Source organism: Macaca thibetana, chromosome 16 (genome assembly GCF_024542745.1).
Source record: "Macaca thibetana thibetana isolate TM-01 chromosome 16, ASM2454274v1, whole genome shotgun sequence".
Taxonomy (NCBI): Eukaryota; Metazoa; Chordata; class Mammalia; order Primates; family Cercopithecidae; genus Macaca; species Macaca thibetana.
Genome location: NC_065593.1, coordinates 21070164 through 21091039, shown reverse-complemented (window position 1 = coordinate 21091039; position 20876 = coordinate 21070164). Strand labels below are relative to the sequence as shown.

Here is a 20876-nt window from a genome sequence, read left to right as displayed (position 1 = left end):
GCCTCCCCAGAGACAAGGCCCTGGACTGCCACTGATTACTCCCAGAAGGGACATCTGTGGTGGTGGTAGGACCAAGATGCCATGAGCAAGCACCTGGAGGCCCCCAGTACTCAGTGTGAGCCAGGAAGTGGAAGGGAAGGGAAAGGGCAGAGGGAGGACGTATAGCTTTTGCTTTTTCTCCAAGCACAAGGGACCCTTTCTCCACTGCAGTTGACCTGATGCTTACGCCGGGAAGGAGTGGCGGGCTCCGTCCTCGAGGTCCCTCAGGAGTGGAAAGAGATCAAAGTGGGAGACCTGGGTCTGAGGTCTGAACTTGGCCCCGCACCAGCACCAGTTTATCCTGGTGCTTCCATCACTTCCCCCACCTCCTGCCTCGAGCCTCACACCTTCCTAACAAACCCTGCCTCGGAGAGGAGACCCTGGGTCCACAGTTCCCAGCCCATCGGCCTTCTCTCTCCTCCAGGCCTTTTTAGACCTAGAACTCCCCACTACCCTCCAAGGCCTTACAGAAGCCCGCTTCCCCAGGTCCCTGAGCCTCACCCTTCCCCGCAAGCAGCACCCTGTTTCGGAGAGGAGACCCTGGGTCCATCACTTCCCCCACCTTCCTGCTCCTCCAGAGCCTACTCACCCTCCACCTTCCTAACAAACCCTCACCAGCACCAGTTTATCCTGGTGCTTCCATCACTTCCCCCACCTCCTGCCTCGAGCCTCACACCTTCCTAACAAACCCTGCCTCGGAGAGGAGACCCTGGGTCCACAGTTCCCAGCCCCATCGGCCTTCTCTCTCCTCCAGGCCTTTTTAGACCTAGAACTCCCCACTCACCCTCCAAGGCCTTACAGAAGCACCGCTTCCTCCAGGAAGCCTTCCCTGACCTCCCAGCAGTCAGCAGAGCCCATGGTATTTGCAGACTGGCCAGGCTGGTCTCGGTATTTCTCGCCCCAGTTGGAGTGGTTTGTTCCCAGCTCCCTGACTAGACAGAAACTCCCTGAGGGCAGGCCCTGTGTCTCACCCTCCCGCAGGGCTTTGTGGAATCACTGAGCGAAGCCTGTGCCAATTTACCCTCATCAGGAGCCTCCGGGAACTCCGCAGACTTTCCTCCATCGGCCCAGCAGCGATGGAGATGAGGGATGCGGTCAGCTTTCCTTGGGCTGGAGCAGTCGGTCTTCAAGGTCCCGTTCTCCACCTGTCTGTCTGCTCACCACCTCCCTCCTCTTTTCCCACTGTCCCCCAGGGTGCCCCCACACTCCTGTCCCCTCAGCCTGGGCTGGCCTCCAGAAGGTCTTTGCTCCCGGATGGGCCTGTCCCCTTCCCCTGGGCAGGTGCTGAGGTCTCCTTCCACCATCAGCCCCTTGGGCCCCAGAGGGCTGAGAGCACACCTAGCTGCCTGCCCTCCCCGTCCCAGAGCGGCTGAGCCCTCCACGTCCTCCGAGCGGGGACTGCAGTAGCTCTGGGTCCAAGCAGGGGTTCTGGATCCTCCAGTGTGGGGGCCACAGGCCTTGGTGGCTGCTGGGGAAGCCTGGGCCGGCCGTGCTGGGCGCAGGTGGCGGTGGGGGTGGCAGTGGCAGGCGGGCGTCAGTCGCTGAGCGCGGCCCCCGGGAGCTCGCTGGTGAGTGTGTGCCAGCGCTCGATGCGCTTGTCCTTGTTCTTCAGGCAGTCAAACCAGTGCTTCAAGCGCTCCCCCTTGGCGTTGATGCCCAGAACCACGCCACCTGCGGGAGGACAGGAGGGGCAGCCGGGGCACAGGGACCCCCGACTCCCAGGCGTGGGACCCGTGCCCCCTCCCAGGTTCTGTGCTCAAAGGCCAGCCTCTCCCACTGCCTGCTGGGTTCCGAGCATGAACAGGACCTGCCCTCCATGCCACACTCCAGCCCCGTCAGGGCCCAGCTATCCTGTCCCTCTTCCACCAGGGCAGGGATAGGGGCAGGGTGCAGAGGCAGTGTCAGGGGTCAAGGAATGGGGCCCGAAGGGGGGAGAAAGGGCCGGGCAGCCCCACTGTGCGCGGCCACCAGGCCCACCAGGAATCTGGGGCCTCTAGGGTTCAGAGTCCAGCCCGAGGCACTGCCCATCATCGTCTCTTGTCTGTGCTCCACCACACAGTGCTGTGTGGCCCTCCCAGAACGCCTTCCCTCTCTGGGCCTGTCTCTTCCTAGGGCACAGCGCTCAGGCTGGAGAAGGTCTGAGGCCCCTCAGGTCTGGGGGCAGGTGGTCCGTGGCTCCAGCTTCCCCCAGGGACCAGGAAGGAGGGGCTGTGGCCTGATCCAGGACAGGCACACAGCGAGACGGTGCTCCCACTGTGCCCCCTTACCAATAAAATCGTTGGATTTTCCAATGTCATAATCCCAAACGGTGACCTCCAGGGACTTCTTGGCCAGGTCCCCATGCTTAATCTCGTAACAGAACTCCTGCTGGGCGGAAGGGAGCGTTCGGGCTGATGCCACGAGGCCTGGGCCTCGGCCGGCGGCCAGGAGGGGTATGAGGTGTAGGGCAACAGGGGGGATGGGGTGATCAGTGCTCAGGGTGGATGACGGGTGGACGCTCACACGTCTCGCCCACTTCCCTGAGCTCAGCTGGGGTTTTCAGGGCCCCCATCCCCTCGCCCACTTGTTCCTTGTCCCTGAGCCTGCTCTCCCCATATCCCGGGAGCCTCCTTACCGCAGAGGCACTGCCCGCCCCACAGTCCCTGTCATCCTGGGCCTCTCTGGGGCCTGGCTTTGCTGACCCCTCCCTTCTGTGGGTCCCTCTTTCCCACAGCTTGTGGGACCCTCCCTTCCATCCGGGGTTCCCCTCACTCCCCAGAAGCATCTTCTCGGCCTCCCCTGCCCGCCTCTGGACCACGGGTGTGGCGTGGGCTCTACCCAAGGCCCCTCCGCTCTTCTTTCCTTCTTGTTCCTTGGGGGGAGTCGCGTTTCCAGCTGTACTCGCCACCTTGGGCTGAAGACCTTCCTGGGGTCCCACGGTGACTCAAGTCCCCTCGTCCCACACAGAGCTTCTCCCCCTCTTCCTCACCCCCTCTTTGCCCCGTGGCCTCCATGAGGAGCCCAGGACACCCCTCAACACTTCCCTCTCCCCAGCCCTACATCTGACAAGTCCTGCCAAGAGCTTTCCAGGGGTCCCCCAGCTCCCCTGTGTCTGTGGCTTGGTGCGGCCCCTCCCCACCTTCTCTGACCACCCTCCCCATCCCACCATGACCTTTTGAAAACCCAGCCACACCCCCACCGCCCTGGGGCAGGGGAGTGGCCTCCGTGAAGCTTCACCAGCCCCTCATACCTCGTTAAACTCCGGATTCAGGGTTTTTTTCTTCACCGCTGTCTTATGTTTGGATTTCTTGTCCACATCTGGCCTCAGGTATCTGGAATTACAGCCAAGGGACAGGCAGAGGATGGGGACATGCTGTGGGGTATAGATCAAGCCAGCAGGGATTCGAAGAGCTTTCTGTCCCTGGAGAGATTCCCGGACCCTTCTTTTGTCCTAATCATTGCATTTTCCCAACGCTATTTTGTGGCAAAGGCGAGACATTGTTTTTGAGAAGCAAGTGGTCCCTTCATCCACCGCACTTCTGTTCACACACACGCTCCTGAAGTGAACCATGGTGGGGGGGCCTCCATCCCCTTGTTCACACACACGCTCCTGAAGTGAACCATGGTGGGGGGGCCTCCATCCCCTTGTTCACACACATGTTCCTGAAGTGAACCATGGTGGGGGGGGTCCCTTTATCCACCGCACTTCTGTTCACACACACATTCCTGAAGTGAACCATGGTGAGGGCGTTCCATCCCCCTAGGGAAGGGATTTTTCCTCGTTTCTGGAAGCCTAATTTTCATCAGGCTCACGTTTCCCACCAGAACAGAGCTTTTAGCAGAGTTGGTCTCTTGTTCAAAGTTTTTTTTTTTGAGACGGCTCACTGCAACCTCCACCTCCCGGATTCAAGTGATTCTCCTGCCTCAGCCTCTGGAGTAGCTGGGATTTCAGGCACCCGCCACCATGCGCAGCTAATTTTTGTATTTTTAGTAGAGACGGGGTTTCACCATGTTGGCCAGGCTGGTCTCGAACTCCTGACCTCAGGTGATCCACCTGCCTCAGCCTCCCAAAGTGCTGGGATTACAGGCATGAGCCACCACGCCCAGCCTCAAGCTTCTTTTATAAAATAGCAGATTCGTTGAGATATAATTCACATACCATAAAATCAATCTTTCTGAAGTATAAAATGCAGTAGCCTTTAGTAGACTTGCAGAGTTGTACAACCATCACCACTACCTCGCTGGAGCTCTGAGGAAGGACAAGACCTTTTGTGCAGTAACAGGAGGCCACACAGATGTTCTTCCCTCCACAGCCATTCAGGCCTTAGACGCTGATGCAGAACAGCTGTCTCCCTCTGAGGCCCAGAGAGGTGGAGTGACTTGCCCAAGGTCACACAGCCGGCAAGCACAAGCGTGGTGCTTGGAAGCCAGGCTCAGGCTTCTTTCTGTGTGACAGGGAGGTCATGTGCAGGCTGGAGAAGGGGACAAGAGGTCCTCAACTTCTTTGCAAAACTCCCCCTCTTCCCGCATGGATAATTGCATGACAACTGCCTTGTCCGTGCTGAGCGTGCTCTGCGGTCTCGCCCACTACCAACTCCTTGCGCCTGGCACTGGGGGGCTGAACAAACATCTGTCCAACGAATACCTGAATCCCTAGAAGTGAAGGCACCACCCAAAGGCACGCCCATGTCTGGCTTATTTTGCCAGTTCCTCTCCAGGAAGGCTACACGGTTGACACACAGTGCCTGTGACAAAGCTGAATGCTATCACTTAAAAAATCCTTGCTGGTTTGAGAGGCAGAAAAGGATATCTCATAGTTGCTTTACTTTGCATATTTTAAAATTGTGACTTTCATGGCATAAATAATACTGGTTTATTATAGAAGCACTAGAAAATGCATATGGACAAAAGTTGGGATTAGGAGAGACAAATGAAGACATATGTCCACACAAAAACCTGTTCATTGCAGCATTCTACCACCACCAAAAATTGCAAACAACCACAAACCCTTCAACCGGGGAACTAATCAACAACGGAAGACCACTCAGCAATAGAAAGGACCAAACTCCTGGTCCATGCAACTGACAGATGAATCTAACGCATTTCTCTGTGTCAAAGCAGCCAGATTCACGGGGCTTCACAGACGCACTATCTGACTGCTTCATGGGGAAATCTGGAAAAGGCAACACTATTGAGACAGAAAACAGGTCAGTGGTTGCCTGGGGCTGGGGAACTTTATGGGGTCATATTCTTTATGTCGATTGTGGTGGTGGAAACAAGACTGTACCAGCCTGGACGATACAGCGAGACCCCATCTCTATCAAAAAACTAAAAATTAGCTGGGCATGGTGGTGCATTCCTGTAGTCCCAGGTATTCACAATGCTGAGGTGGGAAGATCGCTTGAGCCCAGGAGTTCAAGGCTGCAATGAGCTATAATTGCACCACTGCACTTCAGCCTGGACGACAGGGCAAGACCCTGTCTCTAAAAAAGAAAAGAAAAGAAAAGAAAAACTCACTGGGTATGAATGATACAGGTTGAGGATCCATTATCTGAAATGCTTGGACCAGATGTTTTGAATTTTGATTTTTTTCATATTTTGTAATATTTGCAGTCTATTTACCAGTTCAGCATCCCTAATCCAAAATTTCAAAAATTCAAAAATCTGAAATCCCAAACGCTCTAACGGGCATTTCCTTTGAGCGTCATGTCGGTGCTTGAAATGTTTGGGGTTTTGGATTTACAGATTTGGGACACTCAACCTGTACCTCAATAAACCTGATTTAAAAAAGAAGGTTGGGGAGATTCCCCGAAGCCCCCACCACCGGAGACAGCGGATTTCCTTAGTTACTTACTAGGCTCCTTGGCCATTTCGCTACGTATTGGTTTTGTGTCTGCTGTGAATTGTCCTTGGCCTGTTTGGTAACGGGTGAGGAGCAAGGACAGAAGCGTCCTGCATGCCCGGCCTTCCCAGGCCCCTGGAAGGAAAGTGGTTTTGGGATCTCTGCACCCTCAGCCTGGACATTGTGCCCATCTGCTGACCCCTCACTCAGCCACCAGACTTCCACAACCGGCACCAGCCTCAGCACGTTCAGCTATGCGCAGTTCCACCAGCGGCGCCCTCTGTTCTGCTTTCCCTGCCAGGAGCGCCCTTCCCTCCTCACCTGACCACTCCGCGGAGATCCCTCAGCACCCTCCCTGCGCACACCCTGCTCTGGCGCCAGCCCACCCTGCAAAGCCCCGGAGGCCTGCCCTATGGCGTCGCTGTCTCCCTTGCTGTCAGGACAGTGGCCCTGGCCACTGGGGCTCATGGAGCCACCCTGTGCCATGTACCTCTAGCCCTTCTGCACAGCACCTTCCGCTTGCCTGTGGCTTCGAGAAGAAACCCCTTCTGGTTATACATAAGAGAGCCAGAGAAGGGAGTTGCCCAGGGTGGCACAGCAAGTTACTGCCAGTTACCGCCATTTTCACTGGCATGAAATGGAGATAATAACAGGGGCGACTGCACAGGCTGCTGGGAGGGTCACACTCAGCCTTCGCACCGCCCAGGGATATTACGTGTAACTCGACATGTCAGCGATTGTCACAGGCACTGTTACTCCTGGGGTTTTCCCACAAACCCTCAAGAGCTGGGCCTGGGGTCAACTTCCAGGGAAACTGGGGCAAGTGTCACCAGAGATGAAGTTTATAAAAATAACGGTGCATAGCTGGGCATGGTGGCTTGCACCTGTAATCACAGCACTTTGGGAGGCCGAGCTAGGAGGATCGCTTGAGTCCAAGAGTTTGAGACCAGCCTGACCAATATGGCAAAACCCAGTCTCTACAAAAAATACAAAAAACAACTAGCCAGGCATGGTGGCACACACCTGTAGTCCTAGCTACTCGGGAGGCTGAGGTAGAAGAACTGCTTGAGCCCAGGAGTTTGAGGCTGTTGTCAGCTATGATCGCATCACTGCATTCCAGCCCGGTGACAGAGTGAGTCACTGTCTCAAAAAAGATAGGAAGAAATAACTTTGGGAGGCCGAGGTGGGCGGATAACGAGGTCAGGAGATCCAGACCATCCTGTCTAACATGGTGAAACCCCGTCTCTACTAAAAATACAAAAAACTAGCCGGGCATGGTGGCGGGCGCCTGTAGTCCCAGCTACTCGGGAGGCTGAGGCAGGAGAATCGCTTGAACCCGGGAGGTGGAGCTTGCAGTGAGCCGAGATCGCGCCACTGCACTCCAGCCTGGGTGACAGAGCAAGACTCTGTCTCAAAAAAAAAAAATTTAAAATAAGAAAAAAAAAAAAGATAGGAAGAAATAAAGAAAATAAATAAAAATAATAGTGCAGACAGAAGGCCTTGAGCCATCTAGCTTTGGCCCTCAGCATCAACCGCTGGATACGTCCCTCCCTGTCTTCTGGGGCACAGGTCACACTCCCTTCCAGGTCTAGGATGCAGCTGAGGGGTGCCCCTTTTACCATCTAACCTGTGCCCTCATTTCCCTGCTTTTAGTGAGGAAAAGGCCCTTGGTCCATGAAGGGGCCTTTCAGAGATGGAGACCGCTGAGGAGACCCGAGCAGCAGCCCTCGTGTCTCACTCAGGGAGTCTGAAACAGACGTGGAGGTCTCAGGTGACGTGTGGCTCAGATATAGGGAGTGGCCCACAGCTTGGCGTGACTTTGAAAGGCCACGTGACCTGAGACGTGGCTGGCAGGTGGGACCCAGCTGCAGGAGTCCAGCAGCACCCACAACAGCCACCTGTGGCAGGGAGGAGCCTGTGGCACAGCAGACGGGCCCTGCCCAGGCGGCCCCCTGCTTGCCTGTGGAAGTTGACCAGACTGTCTGTCACAGCAGGTAAGACCCTGCTTTCTGGGCAACCCAGCAGGTGACCCTGGAATTCCTGTCCATCTGGCAGGTGAGCATTGAAACGGGTTTGAAAGTTTCACACCATAGGCTGGGCACAGAGGCTCACACCTGAAATCCCAGCACTTTGGGAGGCCAGGGCGGGCGGATCACTTGAGGTCAGGAGTTCAAGACCAGCCTGGCCACCCTGGTGAAACCCTGTCTACTAAAAATACAAAAATTAGCCGAGCGTGGTGATGCATGCCTGTAATCCCAGCTACTTGGGAAGCTGAGGGATGAGAACTACTTGAACCTGGGAAGCAGCGGTTGCAGTGAGCTGAGATCATGCCACTGCACTCCAGCCTGGGCAACAGAGTAAGACTCTGTCTCAAAAACAAACAAACAAAAAAAAAAAAACACAAAACCACACCATTTGGGCTTCAGATTGCATATCCTCCTGCAAGGATATATACGAATGAGATTCAAGTCAATCACAAGTCAGAAGAAAAAATATATAGACACAAACCAGTATCCTACTGTGTGTCATCTGGTGTGTCTTCAACAGCTGTCCATGTTATAATAATTCATCTAGTTCTAATTTATTCATTTTTAACTGCATAGTACTATATTCTACACATATGCCACATTTTATTAATCTATTCCTCTGAGGATGAATGTTTGGCTATTTCCAGTTTATAGCTATTACAAGCAATGCTGTGATAAACAGCTACCCACCCATGCCCAGGTTTCTAGGAAATAAACTTGGAAGGAAAATAATGTGGCCACAGGGCACACGCATTTCCCACGTCGACTGGATATTGCCAACTTTCTCTCCAATGGTTATTATGGGAGTCTCCTGAGTGTCTTCTCAGCATTCACAGAGCTTCCCCCAACACTCGGGTCTCTAGTGCACTGGATACTTTGTTTTGCTAAGTTGTTGAGGCTGGAGCCCACTTTAGTGTTTTCCACATAGAAAACCAGTAGCCCTGTGCTCTTTCTGGAAGCCTAACTTCCCCCAAAGATGCAGCAGGTCCCGGGCTTTGCTCCTGGAGCCTGGTGTGATCGGATTTTTAAAAATAACAGATTTTTTGAGACACAATACACATACTGTACAATGCACCCTTTTAGGTGTATAATTCAGTGGTTTTTGGTATATTCACAGAATTATGCAGCCATCATCACGATCAATTTTAGAACATTTTCATCACCTCAGAAGGAAACCTAGAACCCTTCAGCAGCCAATGCCCATGTCCCCTCAAGCTTCCCCCGGCTCCTGCAACCACAAATCTACCCTCTGCTTCTGTGGGTTGACCTATTCCGGACACTTCATAGAAATAAAGTCCTGCAATACGTGGCCTTCTGTATCTGGCTTCTCTCACTTAGCATCTTGATTTCAAGGTCCACCCACGGTGTAGCACGTACCTGCTACACTCCATCTTAGGGCTGATATTCCACACACCAATGCTGCACTCCTTCTTAGGGCTGATATTCCACTGCAGGGACAGACCTCATTTGTGTATCCATTTATCAGTGGATGGACGCTTGGGCTGTTTCCACTTTTGGTTGTTGTGAGTAGTGCTATGAACGTTCCTGCACAAGTTTTAGGACGGACGTGTTTTTCTTATCTCTTGGGTATATAACTAGGAGTGGAATTGCCAGATCAAATGGTGACTCTGTTTAACTTTCTGAGGGACTATTGGCTGCTTCCCAAAGTAGCCATCCCATTATTGTCATGTTATTTTTATTTATTTATTATTATTTTGAGACAGTGTCTTGCTCTGTCACCCTGGCTGGAGTGCAGTGGTGCGATCTCGGCTCACTGCAATCTACACCTCCCAGGTTGAAGTGATTTTCCTGCCTCATTCTCCCAAGTAGCTGGGATTACAGGCTCCTGCCACCATGCCCAGCTAATTTTTTTTTTTTTTTGAGACAGAATTTCACTGTTGTTGCCCAGGCTGGAGTGTAATGGCACGATCTCTGCTCACTGCAATCTCCGCCTCGTGGGTTCAAGTGATTCTCCTGCCTCAGCCTCTCAAGTAGCTGAGATTACAGGGATGCACCACCATACCCGGCTAATTTTGTATTTTTAGTAGAGACGGGGTTTCTCCATGTTGGTCAGGCTGGTCTCGAACTCGACCTCAGGTGATCCACCCACTTCAGCCTCCCAAAGTGCTAGGATTACAGGCATGAGCCACCATGCCCGGCTAATTTTTTTTATTTTTAGTAGAGACGGGGTTTCCCCATATTGGCCAGGCTGAGTGATCCATATGCCTCGGCCTCCCAAAGTACTGGGATTATAGGCATGAGCCACTGTACCCGGCCTAATTTATTATTATTTTTAACTGTAGAGACAAGGTCTCAGGATGTTGCCAAGGCTGGTCTCAAATTCCCGGGCTCAAGCAATCCTCTCAAGTAGCTAGGACTACAGGCACATGCCACTACACCCAGCTAATTTTTTTTTTTTTTTTAGAGATGGGGGTCTCACTATGTTGCCCAGGATGTTCTCAAACTCCTAGCCTCAAGCGATCCTCCTGCCTTGGCCTCCCAAAGTGTTGGGAATGTAAGTGGAAGTCACTGCACCTGCCACATACAATTTTTAAAGTGACAGAAATATGATCATGGCCATGGGAATGGTGCCCCCAGAGCTGTGCCATGAGGAGTACCGGCCTCTTCATGGTGCCAGGATGTCCCTGAGGACTTAGTCCCCTGGGTCCTTGGTGTCCCCTGGGTCAGGGCCATTCCTCTGTCATCCCCTCCCTGAAGCACCTGCCTCTCCTTTCTTTGAACTGAATCCCTCTCCAAGTCCCACTTTCCCAGCATCTCCCTGTGAGCTCACACTCATACCTACCTAGTTTCTGGAGAGCCCCAGGCACTGACGGTAGTCACTGTGGCACCTGCGGCACCCCTCTCCAAAGGGTCGCCAGCTCCTGCCTGGCTCTCAGAGCTGCACAGCCTCTCCTGACCAGGCTCACAGGTCCACAGCTCTGAGGCCCAGGTCACCTGGCATGGACCCTGAGTTAGTGTCTCTTCCCAGGACCCCCATCAGCCCCTGTTGGTAGAGCTGGGTGGACTCTTATCTGCATCTGTGGTCCCAGTATAGGGCTGGGCACATGTGGGCATTTGCTAAGGCCTGGCAGAGTTCCTCTGCCACCTCCCCCAGCCTCCTGGCTACCCCTGGCACTGGCCCCGCCTTCTGTCCCCTCCTCCGACCTCCTCATGGCCCCTCCTGGGCCCCTCAGTCACAGAGAGGCCTGGACATAGCATCAGGTGATAACTAATATCTGCATGACTCTGGGAAGCCACTCAGCTTCTCTGGGCCTCAGTTTCCCCATCTGTGAAGTGGGCCGGCCATGTTTAACCCCTGGAGTTGCCAAGGGAGCCCATCAGGGAACACGGCGCCCCTGTACCTCAAGTACTCCCTGGGTGCCTGCCACCTGAGACCACGGAGCCGGCACACGGACCCCCGTCCTTAGAGGCGAAGAGGTGGCAGGTGGTCACGCGCGCAGCACACTCACGTTTTCACGTAAGGGTCCGAGTAGCCGTTGGCGTCCATGGCGGCCAGGTGTGCGCACCGCACGATGCCCACCAGCAGGCCCTGCTTCTGCGAGCTGTACTTGAGGGAGATGAGGATGCGGCCCCGCTCCTCCAGGGACTTGTCTTCGGTCTTGTCCACCTGTTGGACGGGACGGTCACTCAGTCCTCACCTGCTCCCACCCCTCTCTTGGCCACACTTGGCCTCCTCTTCCTGAGCCCACCCACTCTCGCTGCTGCAACCAAGCCCGGTCAGGGTCCCTGGTGAGTGGCCACACTGAACTCACAGGCCTTCTGTCCTCTCTTCCCTCCCAAGGGTTCTGCTGGGGGTGGATCTGACCTCACTCTCCCCGTTCTTGGCTGCATGGCCTGGGGTGCCCTTCACAGCCCAGCAAGGGCCAGCCCAGGGATCGGCAACTGCGGCCCGGGGGCCAGATCAGGCCTGACGCCTGGCTCTGTATGGGATGTGAGCTAAGAGTGGCTCTTACCCTTTTTAAAAAAAATTTCTTTTTCAAAAAAAGAGAGACGGGGTCTCACTATGTTGCCCAGGCTGATCTCAAACTCCTGGGCTCAAGGGATCCTCCCACCTTGGTCTCCCAAAGTGCTGGGGTTACAGGCGTGAGCCACCATGCCCAGCTGGTTCTTACTTTTCAGAATAGCAGAAAGAAAAATGAAATGAAAAATATTTTGTGACACATGAAAATGATATGAAATTCACACTTCGGCTTCCATTAATAACACGTTATTGGAACACAGCCTTGCCGGCTCCTTGATGCCTTCTCTATGGCTGCTTTTGCTCTAAGGACAGAGCAGCGTGGCGGCCACAGACAGCATGGTGCACAGACCCTGACATGCGCTAACCGGCCCCTCACAGCTCTGCAGCCCCCAGCCTGGCGTGCTCGGCCTCCGCAGAGGGTCTTCCGCCAGGTCCTCCTCACGGCCCGCCCTGACTTTCTCTGCGGTCCCTCGGCTTTGAAGCCGGGTCCCACCTCCACACCTTTGTGCATGCTTAATCCACAGCTCCAGCACCCTCCTCTGTGCTCACCGTTGATAAATTCCTGGTCCTTCTGGGCCTGGGGGACTTTTCTGACCCTCGGGGTGGGTTGGCCGTCCCCTATGTGTGCCCACTGCCTCGGGTTTATCCTGCCATGGCCTGCGTGACCCCCTGCTTCCTCATGGGTCGGCCCCAACCTCTAAGTTCCTTGAAGTTCGAACTCTGCCTGTACATTTTTTTTTTTTTTTGAGACAGAGTCTCACTCTTGTCACCCAGACTGGAGCGCAGTGGCACTATCTTGGCTCACTACAACCTCCGCCTCCCAGGTTTAAGCGATTCTCCTGCCTCAACCTCCTGAGTAGCTGGAACTACAGTCTAATTTTTGTGTTTTTTTGGTAGAGACAGGATTTTGCCATGTTTGCCAGACTGGTCTCAAACTCCTGACCTCAAGTGATCCACCTGCCTCAGCCTCCTAAAGTGCTGGGATGATGGGTATGAGCCACTGCATCTGGCTAATACCTGCATCATCTTTAATACCTCAGGGCTGGGCAAGGGCCTGGCACTAAAGGCCCACTGGAGGCTTATACTAGTGAAGGCAGGAGTGGAGGGACCCCTGTGTGTTCAACCTCACACAAGCAACTCCAGCCTGGAGGGTTCAAAGAAAGGCAGAAACGTCTGCCGATGCCAACGGAGCCTGGTGGATGGACAAGGGTAACCCTGGCCCCGGTCCCCTGAAGGTGCTTCCTGGAGCCTCTGAGGGTGCTGGACGCGGCTCCCTCAGGAGAGCCCAGGAGACAGAGCTCTGGTACTTTCCTCACCCTGGGGAAGCTGGGAGCCTGGTGGGGAGGCCACTCAGTCCCCTCCCCTGCCTCAGCAGCTGCCCGGTGCCTGCCTCTCAGGGCAGATCTCAGTTCCAGGCCTCCCCATCCCCAGCCAGACTGAGGCTTCTCCATTCCTTGACCTCCCAAGGCCACCTGACCTCTTCCTTCCGGCTGCTGTGCACCCAAACCCTCTCTCCGGGGCCTCAGCCCAGCCGGACACACCCAGCTTGAGCCCTGTGTCCCCCTGGGTCCCCTTCGGACTCTGCCAGGCTCCTCTCCTAAGCAGGCCCAGCCACACCCTTTTACTCACAACTGTGCCCTGCCTAGCACCAAGTGAGTCCCTCTGGCTACATCCAACCCTTTCTGGAGATGAGAGTCCTGTGAGGTGAGCAGGGATGTTGAGCAGGGAGGACACACACGCCCCACCGGCCACCTTCACCACCTCCCACGCCCAGAGCAGGCATGGCTAATCGATCTCAGCGTTTGCCCTGAGCTCCAATGCCCCCTCAGAGTCCTTTTCAACAGTGCCCAGGCAGCCGTTCCCAGTGGATCAGGGCAGGCCTGTGAGATCTCGCCATCTGCCCCTCAGGCAGAGCTTTGTGTGTGAGGCCTCGAGGCACTGTGCTGCCTGTGTCAGTGTGTGTGGTGTGAAAATTAGACAATATAAACCAGCAGGGGCCGGGCACAGCGGCTCACACCTGTAACCCCAGCACTTTGGGAGGCCGAAGCGGGCAGATCACCTGAGGTCAGGAGTTCAGGACCAGCCCGACCAACATGGGGAAACCGTCTCTACTAAAAACACAAAAATTAGCCGGGCGTGGTGGCAGGAGACTGTCATCCCAGCTATTGGGAGGCTGAGGCAGGAGAATCACTTGAACCCAGGAGGCGGAGGTTGAAGGGAGCTGAGATCGCGCCACTGCATTCCAGCCTGGGCGACAGAGCGAGACCCCAACTCAAAACCACCACCAGCAGGGACATCTTTCGCTGTTTTTTCAGGGATATTTTCCCTGTTTTTTCAGGGCTGGGATATTGTGCTTTGGGTTGTTTCATATGAAGACCATTGGGTATTGCTCAGTATTGACTTAAAACAGACAATGTTCGCAGACTGTAGATTCTAAATGTACCACCAGAGGCCTGGCACAGGGGCTCACGCCTGTAATCCCAGCACTTTGGGAGGCCGAGGCAGGAGGATCACCAGAGGTCAGGAGTTCGAGACTTGCCTGGCCAACCTGGCGAACCCGTCTCTACTAAAAATACAAAAATTAACCAGGCATGGTGGTGGACACCTGTAATCCCAGCACTTTGGGAGACTGAGGCAGGTGGATCATTCGAGGTCAGGAGTTTGAGACCATCCTGGCCAATATGGTGAAACCCCGTCTCTACCAAAAATACAAAAATTAGCCGGGCATGGTGGCTCAGGCCTGTAGTCCCAGCTACTCGGGAGGCTGAGGCACAAGAAGTGCTTGAACCCGGGAGGTAGAGGTTGCAGTGAGTCAAGATTGTGCCACTGAACTCCAGCCTGGGTGACAGAGCAAGACTTGGTCTCAAAAAAAATAATAAAAATTTTAAAAAAGTATCACCAGAATGTGGCTTTACTGCCAGGGGTGTATCCCAAGCTGTACTCCTGTGGTCACTGTGAGTCCCTGAATGGCACCAATGAGCTGGTAGCGCACCCAGTAATGCCGTGATCACGGCCATGCACAGGGATGCACATGCTTTCACGAACACACACCACACACACGTAGACACACAGTCACACACAGATATGTACTGACACATGCTCTTACGCACAAGTCACACACAAGCACATACCCACACGGTTGCTTCCAGTGATCAAAACTCAGGAACACTACAATAGGGCTGGTGTTGCCTTTTCCTTCTTTCTTTTTTTTTTTTGAGACAGAGTCTCCCTCCTGTCACCCAGGCTGGAGTGCACTGGTGTGATCTTGTCTCACAGCAACCTCCGCCTCTCAGGTTCAAGCGATTCTCCTGCCTCAGCCTCCTGAGTAGCTGGGATTACAGGCACCCGCCACCACGCCCAGCTAATTTTTGTATTTTTAGTAGAGATGGGGTTTCGCCATGTTGGCCAGGCTGGTCTCAAACCCCTGACGTCGTGATCCACCTCCCTCGGCCTCCCAAGATGTTGCCTTTCTTAAGTGACATAGATCATATGGAAAAACTGGGTTACCTGTGGTGAGTGACTAATAATAAACCAGAAAAGGTTATACCCATCACACGAATGTCTGAGTGGGAGAGAAGGTGACAAGGGAATAAAATTGGATCAAATGATGAAAAAACAACTGGGATTCTGGGAAGAAGCCCTGGCCACAGGCTGACTCACCCCCAGGGCTTGACTTGAGTCCACATTCCCAGGCCCACTGGGGCTGGGTACACTGGGGACAACCGCTGGGCTCTGTCCTTCTGAACTTGCCCCTTGTCCAGCCTCTGCCTGTGTCCTGAACACTGAGAGGCTGAGGCCCCGGCATTTCTCTTGACCCTGGTGGCACTAGGGACTCCTGGCTTCATCAGCCCTATGAACCAGGTGAAGGCCAGGCCAGAGACAAGGGAGGGTGGGGCAGGGAAGAGGGACATAGAGGCCAAGACGCGGGAGGGCGTAGCTGCTGGAGCAGGCCAGGGGACACAATCTCTTCTGACATAACGTTCAGACAAAGGCCATTCTGTCTCCTCTGAGTATCTCACAGGCACTCAAGTCTGACACGTTCCAAGCACGCTCCCTGAGAGTCCCGTCCACCCGTGGCCCCTGCTACGGTCCTCTGAGTGCCGCGAAGAGCCCCTCAGGCTCCGGTGGCTCCGGCCCCAAACCTCGGACCTGCCCTTCCCTCACCCAAGGATGTCCTATCTGCTGCCCGGACATCCGGTTCAGAGTCAAGCTCTCCTACCGCCGCCAAGGTCAGGCCGGGGCTGTGCCCATCTCTCCCCATCTCCCCGGGCCTCCTGCCCTCTCCTCCCGCTTCTTCAAGCCATCCTGAGCCCAGGCCAGTGAGGCTGGTAAACTGTCATCCCCCGCACTCCCTCAGCTTCGCGCCCTCCCGTGGCCACTCAGAGTGAAAGCCAGGGTCCTCCCTCACCTCCACCCCCCTGCCCCTCCACGCTCACCTCCTCATCTCCCCTCCCCTCTCACTCTGACCCTCAGTAGCCCCACCACGGGCAGGAAGTTCTGCCTTCCCAGCACCTGCCACCGAGCCAGGCACACAGCAGGCGCTCAATACTCCTCTCACCGGCAGCTGCTTCTCCAGGCAGATACTGAAGGTCTTGGTGTGGTTGGCTTTCAGCTTCTTCAGGGGCACGCGTGTCTCCCCGATGAACTCATTGTGCCGGAATTTGTCCTCGTCGCACACAGAGATCCTGGGTTGGGGGTGAGAGGCACAGCCAGCGGCTCAGACGCACGGGGCGTGGGGGGAGTGTGCGCGGGTAGGGCCAGCCCTGGCTTGTCCTGCCCCAGGCCCTGCCCTGGTCTGGGGTGGGAGACGCACGAGATGCCTGGGCCCTGACAGGGCCAGAGTGTGGCATGATGTCAGGTACTGTCCTCCCGGACAAGTGTCCTCAGGTTGGAAGAGGGGACAGGAGAAGGTGGGGCCGGTGCCGGGAGGTGGGGAGAGCCGGTTCTCTGAAGGGAACCGGCGCCAGCACCGGGAGAGGCCCCAGGAAGCACCTTCAGGGCACTGGGGCCAGGGTGACCCTTTCCATCCACCAGGCTCCGCCGGTGTGAACAGACCTTTCTGCCTTTCTTCAGACCCCCAGGCTGGGGTGGCCTGCATGAGGCTGAACCCACAGGAGACCCTCTGACCCTCCGGTCCCGCCTTCATGAGGACAAGCGGGCGGGGTGGGGGAGGGGCGGGCGGCCGGGGCCTCGCCTACCGCAGCGTTTTGCGGATCATGTCTTCGTCTGTGATCCCGTAGTAAGTGAGGGTCTCGTTCCACGTGGGGTTCAGAGTGTTACGGAGAGTTTTTGTTCTGAGCTTATTTGCCTGGAGAAGAGAGAGATGATCGTATGAGCATCGAAGGGTGTGTCAGACAGAACAACGGCCCCCAGAGATGGCCACATGCTCATCTTGGAGCCTGGGAATGTGTCATCAACACGGCCAGGCGGAGCTGAGGCTGCAGGTGGAGTTACGGTTCGTAACAAGCTGACATCAGAACGGGGAGATTATCCTAGATTGTCGGGTGGCCCAATGTGGTCACAGGCTCTTCACAGCAGAAAGGGCAGAGAAGAGAGTCAGAGTGAGACGTCACCAAGGCAGGCGGCCAGAGGGATGCAACGGGGCCTGCTGTGAGGGCGGAGGAAGGGGCCAGGAGCCCAGGAGGGTGGACGGCCTCCAGAAGCTGGAAAGAGCTAGGACATGGGTGGGCTCCCCAGGTTCCAGAAGGAACGCAGGCCAGGGAGACCACGGTTGGACTTCTCACCTGCAGAGCAGGCAAAGAATGAGGGAGGCTCATCCAAAGAGGACTCCACCTCCAGCCCGAGGCCATGGGGTGGGGTCTGCAGGAGGCCTGTGTGGCACCGGATCTCCTCCCCAGGGCATTCCCTTCCTTTGCGGACTATCCCCTCTGCCTGGAACCCATCCTGTCCTCGGGCCGGCTCAGGGTGGCCTCTCCGAGCTGGAATATTGCGGCCACTCCCTCCTCCTGTGCCAGCGACTCTGAGCTCCTCGTCTGAGTTGGTCTGATGCCTGCCACGCCTGGCCCAGGCTGGGAGGTCAGACAGTCCGGGCTTCCAATGCCGGCTCTGTGGCAGCGTCAGGGTTCCCGCTGTGGAAAGGCCATGGGATCCCTCTCTCCCGCTTGTTTATAAGGAGACCGCTCTTGATAAAACACTGGGGAAAATCCTGGGGACTTCCTACAACTCGGCAGCCAGGCACTGCCGGCTCCAGTCCCACAAATGAGGGGTTACTGAGGTCCCACGTGGGGCACACTTCCCTGGTCACACTCACCCTCGGCCCTCACATCCCCGAGCCCCTCTGGCAGCATAAGGACGTCGAGGCCCAGTGTGGGGAGCCCATTTCTTCCCCAGGAGTAGGTGGTGGGGCGCTGCCGTTTCTCCCACAGCCCTGCCTTCCAGAGGGAAGGGGGAATGGTCCCTTCTGGGGTGGGCCTCCTGGATGGCTGCGGGCCCAGGCCTACCCATTTAGGCCCCCAAGTCAACTCAGACTCTGCCCCATGAAATTAAACATAAAACAGCACTGAAGTGCACGATGCACAGAAGGAAGTCTAATTAAGTTCTGATTTTCCACAGCTCGAGGTCACCTTGATGCTTTTGTTTAACAGCAATTTCTCTCTCCTCTCCTAGATGCACCTGTTGTGCTGGTGCCCTTTCCACACGTGTGGTCGGACTCTTGGCGTAGGAATGAGGATCCTGTGGTCAAATATACTGGGCAGATTCCGCCCACTTCATCCCCCTTACGGAGAGTCAAGGAACAGCCCATCAGCATGTTAAATGCTCTGATAGGTCCGTAACAGTAACCTCCAACTGAGAATGCGTCTTATAAAATGCTGGCCTGGAAATTCTGGAATTCCCAGATCAGCAGGCAGGTAACGCTGAACGGCTGAGGTCCCACCAGCTTGCTTGTGCTCTGAGGGGAGTGGCAGCGGTGGGCCTCCCTGGGTGCCCTCAGCCCAGTCCAGGCCCCAAAGCCAAAGGACCAGTGTGCACTGCCTGAGGTGGTGGGGGGGTGCCGCTGGTGGGCAGGCCTGGGTGAAACCCCTCACCTTACTGGCTCCTGGCAGCAGGTGCAGCTTGACGTAGGGGTCTGCCAGCCCATTGTGGTCCATCGGCTTCAGGCCCTGGGCAGAGAACAGCAAAGGGTGTGAAGCGGAAATCGGGGAGATGGAACGGACAGGGCCTGCAGGTGCCTGGGCCAGCAGATACCCTTGTCCGCCGGGTCCATTCATGGCCCCTTTCACAGAAGCCCCCAGGCCCCACCCCTCCAGATGGAATGAGGATGGCTCGATGCCAGTGCAATCTCCCCTCCCCAAAACATCCCGGCCCAGGGCAGCTGTCATGGGGCCTCCGTCAGGACAGACTTTTTCTCTTCTCCTCATCCGGGAAGCCACATGGCTCACCCTCCTCTGAGCCTCCCTCCCCACCCCGCTTTGGTCAGGTCCTTCCATCGTCCTGACTCCCCTCCCCCATCTTCCCAGCATGGCCTCCTGAGTGGTCACGCCCCCCATCGACTCTAAATCCACGTAACCCCGGGACACGGTCCGAGACTAGGCCCCATTTCTGGCCATATTTGCCACAACTCCCAATCAGTCCACAGAGATCACACAAGCGGACTGGCCACAGAGGGTCCCTCCACAAGATGGCTCCCCTCACTCACTCTGGTTCTTTCAGAAAACCTCGCCACGCGTGCACAGCCAGAGGCACGGACAGACGGGGGCCTTGCTGACCTCAGCAGGCACCTGTCTCCGAAAACTGCATTTATTTTCTTCTGGCATGGTGCTCAGGATGCCGGGAGGCAGCCAGCAACCCCAGGACAGGATTCAAAGGTGCAGGGCCAGGCTCCTACCCAGCAGGGTCCAGGAGGCGGCGTGGCTACCCACACCAGGCCCATCTCCAAGGGGAGGCTGGGGCTCCCGCCCAGGCCCACCCCACCCTGCTTCGATGGAGCTCTGGGGGATGCGGCTTCCAACCACCTACTTCCCTGCCACTGGCAAAGGGCAGAGGTCTGGGGGCCTGGCTGGCTTGGGTTCCAGGCTCAGCTCCTGTGTTCACCAGCTGGGAAGTGGATGAGTTACTAAGCCTCAACTTTGTCATGTGTAAAAGGGGGTGGCCGGGCACGGTGGCTCATGCCTGTAATCCCAGTGCTTGAGCCCAGGAGTTCAAGACCAGCCTGGGCAACACCGTAAGACCCTGTCTCTTCAAAAAACTAAAAAATTAGCTGGGTGGGTGGCAAGTGCCTGTGGTTCCAGCAACTAGGGAAGCTGAGGTGGGAGGATCGCTTGAACCTGGGATGCAGAGGCTGCAGTGAACGGTGATCGCACCACTGCACTCCAGCCTGGGTGACAGTGAGACCCTGTCTCAAATTTAAAAAAAAAAAAAAGGGCAGGGGTATAATTAATAGTCCCACCTTCCTAGGGTTGGAGTGAGAGGGAGGAGACCGTGTGGACACAGGGTCTGGCAGGCAAGGCATTTGCTCTCTTCTCTGCATGCCAGGCCCCTGGGAGATGCCGGAGAAGTGGCTGAGGTCCAGTGGGCGCACCTGAGCTGTGCCCTGCACTGTGACGCTGCCTCTGGGACAGGGCCTGGCTCAGTGGCCCAACATGTGCTCAAGGTGGCAAGGCTGCTCTTCCAAACTCAACTCCCTCACCCTGGCCTTGCGCCTTTCCCACCAAGTGCCTGAAGTGCGGAGTTCAGGGAATCTGGCGGCCCAGCCTGACCAGGGGGTGCCTGACGGCTGTGTCTTATTCTTACAGTTCTTATACATTCGTGTGTTGTAGCTTAAAATGTTTCCATTTGGGCCATGTTTCTTGACACATTTCACTTACAAATCTTTGGGCCACCAGAAGTTCTGGCGTCTTTCCAGTGGCTCTGGTGGTCCCACCTCTGTACCCGGAGACACCCGTGGGAGCTAGGCTGGGTCAAGGGGCGCTCTCATGCTGGGACAGCAGTGACGCCTGCTCTGTCCTTCAGACCCCTGGACGGTGACGAGGCCCCTGCTGCTGCCTCT

General features: G+C 55.8%; 1 protein-coding gene across 1 annotated transcript in view; it reads right to left on the bottom strand.

Moving 5' to 3' along the window:
* Positions 1 to 657: 657 nt before the first annotated feature.
* The window catches only part of DOC2B (double C2 domain beta), a 33613-nt gene continuing 13394 nt past the window's right edge, over positions 658 to 20876 (bottom strand). Inside the window, exons 3-9 of the mRNA XM_050763573.1 lie at positions 18916 to 18990; positions 17068 to 17177; positions 16428 to 16554; positions 11358 to 11515; positions 3269 to 3350; positions 2307 to 2403; positions 658 to 1710 (exon numbers count right to left, since the gene is read on the bottom strand). Coding sequence (XP_050619530.1) covers positions 1574 to 1710; positions 2307 to 2403; positions 3269 to 3350; positions 11358 to 11515; positions 16428 to 16554; positions 17068 to 17177; positions 18916 to 18990 — 786 coding nt within the window. The 3' untranslated portion in view covers positions 658 to 1573. The remainder of the gene's footprint in view (positions 1711 to 2306; positions 2404 to 3268; positions 3351 to 11357; positions 11516 to 16427; positions 16555 to 17067; positions 17178 to 18915; positions 18991 to 20876) is intronic.